This window comes from Halyomorpha halys, unplaced genomic scaffold, assembly GCF_000696795.3.
Source record: "Halyomorpha halys isolate HHAL.00 unplaced genomic scaffold, Hhal_1.1 Scaffold100.1, whole genome shotgun sequence".
NCBI lineage: Eukaryota > Metazoa > Arthropoda > Insecta > Hemiptera > Pentatomidae > Halyomorpha > Halyomorpha halys.
In genome coordinates, this window is record NW_027112088.1 from 574,835 (window position 1) to 582,317 (window position 7,483).

Consider the following 7,483-nt stretch of genomic DNA (forward strand, 5'->3'; position numbering starts at 1 on the left):
TTATCTTTATAGGAATAATAGATTTCATGATATTTCCCAAAATAAATTCACAAGATGTTGGTTTTTAGATGAAATTTTTGATTAATGAAAGAATATATCTCAGGAACCATTAGACGTATAGACGTCTTCTAGCTCTCTAATTTAAGTTAGTTTAATGTGCCATAAAGGGGATTATAACATTTATGTTTGTAGCAGTAGTAATTTTATAATATCAACCAGCTTTCTTAGGACTTGGACCCTGATCGGTTAATCTGAAGTATTGGAATTATAAATGATAATATTAAGAGGAATATAGAATAAAACTTGAAAAGAACACTGTATGAATAACGTAGCTTTATCATTGTTAATTTTACAGTGCTGAAATCTGGTAGATACCAAGTATAAAGATGGTTACTGAACATTTTTAACAAGGCATTCTAAAAGATCCACACCGACTGGGGAAATAAATTCATCATTCCAATCCATAAGAAAAGTTCTGCAGTAGAGTGTGAAAACTATCGGCCCATATGCAGGCATATGCCTATCATCCATTACTCTGAAGTTGTACTCCGGAATACTTGAAAGAAGATTAAGAAGAATAGTGAAATATGAGCTTCAGGAAGAACAAGGAGCATTCAGTCCAGGCCGACAAACACAGGACAATATTTTATAGATTGCTTGAATCTGGAACAGGTTAGTGTGTACCAATATCTTGGCGTCAAAATCATAAATTAATGGAGGTAGAATTCAGGGATAAATGAGTGCATAGGAAAAGCAACAAATGTGTACCATCAGCTTTGTAACGTTACTATCATCAAAAGGAAAGTGGAGTTGAAAAACAAGGTAATGGTGTATGAAGAAGTCTTTATACCTACACTGACTTATGCAGATGAAAGTTGGCCGAGTATTGAAAAAATGGAAGGCCAAATACTAGAGTAAATGAAATTCCTGAGGAAAGCTCTCAGTGAAACTAGGTTTGATCATTTGAGAAATAAAAGAATTAGAGAATAGATTAGACCCGGATGACCGAGGAATAAGTGGAAGGACCTCATTTTAGATCTGGCTAGGAACAGAGGTGACACCCCAGGTGAAGTCAAGAAGCTGGCCACGGATAGAGAAAGCTTTAAGAAATGGATCAAGGCTGCCTCGACACTGTGTGGTACATCCATTGGTTAAAGAATAAAGAAAGAATTTAACAATGCCAACCAAGTTATTTTTAGGAAAAATAATTTGTGTTTTAACGTTAACAGAATTCTTAAATGAACAAGTTCTTTATTTCTTCATGACTTTTTGTTTTTCCTCTCTAACCAACATAATCTGAAGGACTATTGCTTGGTGACGTGTTAACACAGGTTATAAAGTACATATACATTTTTTATTATTTTGACTAGTGTATTAATAATTTACTAAAATTACTATTGATAGGTTTGTAAAATGATTCAATTTTTTTTTATTTTCATTCAAATAATGAAATTTGATAATTAAATGGGAAACCTTACTTTAGTTTGATTTGTGCCTTTTGGATTTAGTTTTTATGTTATTTTAAAAATTTTTTTTAAATTTAACTTTATACAATTTACTAGTGTAAATGTATATCTCTTTTACTAGGTGGGAAGAACTGCTTTGCAAATTGCTGCAACTGGAGGACACGTGGAAGTGGTCAGAGTTCTTTTGAAACATGGTGCAAATGTCAATTCGCGTGATAACTTGGTAAATTAAGAGAAACAAGAATATTAAGCTAAGCTATATGGCATTTTTCTTTTTTTTTTTTTTACTTTTTTGATATTATTGTTTTTGAATTAAAGCACGGGAATACTTCTCTCCATGAGGCTAGCTGGCATGGATTTAGTCAAACAGTATCTGCTTTAGTGGAGTATAAAGCTAATGCTGATATAAAAAATTGTGCCGGTTTTGCTCCTCTTCACTTGTGTTGCCAAAATGGCCATAATCAAAGCTGCAGGGAATTACTTCTTGGTGGAGCTGATGCTGATATCCAAAATAATGTATAATATAAACTTATTATAACAATATTTCATTCACTTTTAATCTCTATATTTTCTAGTTTATAAATATACATTTTCATAGTATATTATTCATTCTTTTACACTATTTTGTATAGGTTGAATTTTTTTCATTGGTTATATTATTTCTTTTTTATCTACAGTCTAGTGGTTCAAAACTGGTGGTCTGTGGTCCAAATGTAGGCCGCTAGAACCTTGGGAAGGGTTTGGCAATGCATATTTTATGAGCAACTATTGTTAAAACTGCTTTATTGTTACTTTAACTGATAATTTAGTACATATGTGGCCATGTATATATGTGGGACACGGATGATTCAATTTCTGGCTTACTGGGCTGTAGGCTTCTTTGAGTTAGGAACCACTGGTCTAGATACAACAATTCTGAGAGAATTAACGGCTTGTTGCTACATTCAGAATCCCAATAATGAACTATGAAACATTTACATTTAATTTTAACTGATCTATTAATCTACTGAACTTAATTCAAAATAAAAAAAATAGAAGTAAATTGAAATTTAACTTATGAAACTATTTAATAAACTGTGTAATATTTCTTTATTTTTTATGTATGTGGGTGTGTTTCTAACATAATTAATTTATTATGAGATTTACAAAAAATATATTGTTTAGTGATTCTTACTTCTTTCTAGTGCCATCACTTCAGGAAAATTAACAAAATATCTGCAGAAGCTTTTCAAAGTGGTGGTTTAGATTGTACTTCAATAATAACTTTGTCAGTGAGGTAGTTTAATTTTTAATAGAATATTCCATGGTAGTATTTTGTGCTTGTGTTTCTGTTGTTTCTGCAACTTATTTCTTTATTTTTTTAAACAAATTCTAATTCATGAGTTTTAGGATACAGTGGAACCTCGGTATATCAAACTCAACAGGTTTTGTGAAAAATTCTAGCATTGAGGGATTTGTTATGTTGAGATTCGTTATATTGAGATTTGAATCGATAAAAATTTGTTATATTACGGCTCACAGAGTTATTTGTTGACCTCTGTTGATTTCATATACCAATTGTATGGATTTCAACCATATAAAAATTAATGTAGATGGTATGAGAAATAATAGACATAATTATCGGACTATTTACAGTCTTATTTAACCCAATCAGAAAGGTAATGGTGCGCTTACTGTAAATTAAGAATGTGCTGTGAATTATATTTAGTGAAAAAAATATATATAACATACCTACAACTGTATTCTTTTCACTATATTATAATTAACATTGGGATAATTTGTTACACAAAAGTTAATTATTTTTTTCTGAGAGGATTTTAAATTTTTTGTATCTATATTCCTTTGCATAATCTGTTTGATATGAAAAGGTATATTTTTATGAATGGTATGACTAAGTTTAAGGGGACTTAAAAAATTTGTTATATTGAGGTTCTACTGTACTTTGATTGTGACAATTGTTTATTTGCATCATTTTCTAATTTTTGATAGTTCAATATGTGTTTCTGTGTTTTATTGTTATTTATAATAACTATACAAATAAATGTTGTAATGTATACCAGAATGTTAATGAAAGAATGTCTGGAAAAAGGAGAAACTTCAGCCAAATTTACTATTGAATTATCTATTTTACCTCCTTTATTTTTTCTTGAAATTTGGTCTATTGGAATAGTTTATAGTTTTAAACAATCTCTATTTAATTTGTCTCAAACAAATCAATTTGTATCAGTAAAACATAATTTAGTAAGTTACATTTAATCCAGGTTGTTATTTGAAAAAATAGTTAAAATTCTTGTTAGAAATTTGTTAAAAGTTGTTAGAATCTATTAACTTTATTTGTTATAAACATTAATTAATCAACATTTAATTTAAGTTCAAATAGTGATGATAGAATTTCAATATTATTTCATTAGTTGTAGTGTTATCTTGCATATTTAAATTCTTTCAATTAAATGTCACTCAGAATGGCAACAATTTGAAGCCAGCGCCTCATCATCTAGTACACTTTTATTGTTGCTTTCTATTTAATTTATTATGTTACATTAGGAACTCTTTCTATTTAGTCCAGCAATTAAAATCCAATAGTATACAATGTCTCGATTGAATTTTGCACTATGTTTAAATTAAGAAGAAGTGCATGTTTAACTCTAAGGAGAAATATATTAGTGCAAATTTTAATAATTGAGACAACATTGTACACCAATGAACTTAAATTTTTAGACTTAATAGGACAAGATTCTAATAACATAATAGATTAAGTAGAAAGCAACAGTGAAAAAGTACTTGATTATGGGGATAGCCCCAAAACGTCATTTATGAGTAATATTTAATTAAATTAATTTAAATATGGAAGATAATTTTTTCTACAACTAACTAAATAATTAATTATTCAAATTAACTGCCATATTATGCTTTGATAGCTGATAGTGGATTATGATTGTAAGGGATTGTTTATGAATTCATTTTGAGAATACCTTACAATTGAATCAATCTTCTTAGCATCAAAGAGTATTCAGTGCACTATTTATCTTTTTTTTATATTTGCATGTGCATGTAATGTTTTGCACTTACAGAATAGTTAGTTATACCATTAATTGAATTTTTATTTATCAATTAATGTCATTAAAGTAGAATTAATGTTATATTTTACACTTACAGAATAGTTAATTATACCATTAATTGAATTTTTATTAATTAATTAATGTTATTAAAGTAGTTACTAATCACACCAATTCCAGCTTTAAATGTGTTATCTTAAATATTGTATAATTGTCTGTAGTATGGGGATACAGCACTTCATACAAGTGCGAGATATGGCCATGCTGGAGTGGCAAGAATTCTAATTAGTGCAAATTGTAGAGTTTCTGATCAAAACAAGGTATTTAATTCTCTTATGCATTTTTTTAAAAAATTTATTTTTCAAAATGTTACAATTAATTTTTGTTGATTAGAATGGAGATACGGCTTTACACATTGCTGCTGCCATGGGAAGGAGAAAGTTAACTACTATACTTCTTGAAGCGGGTTGTGATAAATCTATTAGGAATAAGGTATAATCTTTACTAATTACAGTTTGCAATAATGTTTTTAAAAATAAGATTTATATGTTTCTTTATTAACTTGGAATGACTAAACGAGGATTATTCTATCTTTCAGCAATACGAAACTGCCTGTGACATAGCTACTAGAAAAGATTTAAACGAGATTATTATTATTTTACAAAGCATAAAACCACAAAAAGGAAGCAAAAAGAAAAACAAAAAGACCAGTGATACTTCTGATTCGGACAAAAGGAGTAAAGAAAACAAAAGGACAGATCATGACCCGGTTAGTTTGTCATGTATTTTTTATTTTATAATAGTTACCGAGAATTCTTAACTGACTAATCTCCATTTAATGTGGTTGTTGGCTTTTATTAATTTATTTTAATATCAGCTCCTCTATTTTACCTTTAATACCTTTAAATTTGGATTACAAACACATCTGTTTCATACTCATTCATGACCAAGTTCATCTTTAGGGTTGACAAGAAAGTAATTTAGGTTTTTAATGTGAAATATAACTTTAATTTTTCGATACCTAAAATGAACTTTAATTAGTCAAGTATCTTCCATTCTGTTTGATGACCTGCCATCTTTCTAGTAACTTCATGATCCTGCACTCTTAGAACTTTTGGTCCTTATTAGCAAGGAATTAAACTAACGATTTGAAGTAGTAATCATTATTACTGAAATTTTTACCTTTTAACAAGTTTTTGAACCTCAAAATAAATGATAATCCAATGGTGCAAGGTCAGGTGCGGTGAGGGATACCTTATCATTTCATAACCAAGCTCCAATAATTTTGTATGTGTTGCTAAAGAAGTGTGAGGCCTCGCATTGTCATGGTGGAACATGATTCCTTTGCAGTTTACCATTTCTGGCCTTTTCTCTTCCATTGCTTCCTTCAATTTCATAAGTTGTTGGCAGTAAACTTTTAAGTTAATTCATATTTTATAATTTTATTACTGGAAACTTCCAAGAACTTAATTGTAATATAAATTAAAAATTTATGAGAGTTTTGAGGGAAGTAATCAATAGTAATTATGGGGTGAAGGGAGTAATATGAGTTTTTAGGAATTATCTCAGAACTGAGTAAATGAAATATGCAGGAGTATCTTTGGAACCCATTGAAATAACCATGAACAGTGGTATTACAGCCATTTTGGTTTATCAGGTTTTGACATGCCATTATTCATCGATATGGATATGATAGCTCTTGCAATCATTAAGTAATGTTATTCTTTATTATTATATAATTTTAAAAAAAACTAATGCTACATAGTTCTTTAAAAATCATTTTTTTGATTGTTCAAAACTTTTTTAATTTGAATTAATCAAGTCTATGTCACATATCTTTTTATAATTTTTGTAATTTATTTGTTGCATTAGAGAGCATGTGGTAGTTCTGTCCGTTGGTCACCTTATGGCTGCCATTACTATCCAGATCCAAATGCATTTCCTCAGCCAAAGCTGGACTCTCTGCCTGGAGAGCCACTAAGTAAAGGGGAACAGTATTATTTGGATTTAGCTGGAAATATTCGTAAGGTACATATCTTTTTTGTTAATTGTTCCATTTATATAAATTATTCCACATTGAAAATTATATAGCAGAGTTGTGTGACTAATTTATAATTTAAAGAAACAGGTTTTATTCCAGAGACCCTTATAATTTTTATCTGAACTTTTTATTATGTAATTAGGCACCATAATAATGTATAATCCTTGAGATGGGAAGTAACTAGATATTTTCATATATAAGTCTCCAGAAAACAGGGGTATATACTATATAAAAGTCGAATATATTAAATACCATACATATATATTATATAGGTACATATATGATATACTATACCAAGAAAAAAACATTATATTACCAATGTGGGTAATATAATTTTATTACATTCATGATTAATATGTAATATAAATACATAAAGGGCTTTAATGGAAAATCATTTGCCAATAATAATATTGTCTAAATATCATACAATAAAGGAGTGAGTTATTTTGATGTGTCTCTTAGTAATTCAATGAAAAAATTATGATTTCTTTTTTTTTAGATAGTATTATTTTTGGGTTACTTATTTTATATTATGCATCCGTAAATTGTTTTCTTTATAGATCCTTGTTTTTTGATATACTTAACTTATAAATATGCTGAGGTTGCGGCTGAACAAGTTGGGGCGAGGGTTCCAGAATGCTTGGTTGGGAATATTGTTGGTTTGAATCCCCCCTGGGTCAATCAATATTTATTTTGTATTTTATAGGGGAATGAATTTTGACAATCCCACTATGTGGCTATGAAGGTCTTCTGTGGAAGGCTTGAACCAAAAAGAAACTTTGAAATAGCACATATCCTTTCTGGATACTCTTATTGGTAGGATCTAAGTTTAACCAATAAAATTGTATTTTGGAGATTTGATGTGTTAAGTATGCTAATTCTTTTATTTTATTATATTATATACCTGATTCTAGTTAGAT

The 7,483-nt window shown here is 29.1% G+C and overlaps 1 protein-coding gene across 3 annotated transcripts in view; it reads left to right on the forward strand.

The window, feature by feature from the left end:
- Positions 1–7,483, forward strand: part of dgo (ankyrin repeat domain containing protein 6 diego) — an 11,989-nt gene that overhangs the window by 1,890 nt on the left and 2,616 nt on the right. For all 3 annotated transcript variants that reach the window (XM_024364367.2, XM_024364366.2, XM_014415467.3), the window contains exons 4-9: positions 1,588–1,689; positions 1,785–1,982; positions 4,744–4,842; positions 4,916–5,014; positions 5,121–5,291; positions 6,395–6,550. In XM_024364367.2, coding sequence (XP_024220135.1) covers positions 1,588–1,689; positions 1,785–1,982; positions 4,744–4,842; positions 4,916–5,014; positions 5,121–5,291; positions 6,395–6,550 — 825 coding nt within the window. The remainder of the gene's footprint in view (positions 1–1,587; positions 1,690–1,784; positions 1,983–4,743; positions 4,843–4,915; positions 5,015–5,120; positions 5,292–6,394; positions 6,551–7,483) is intronic.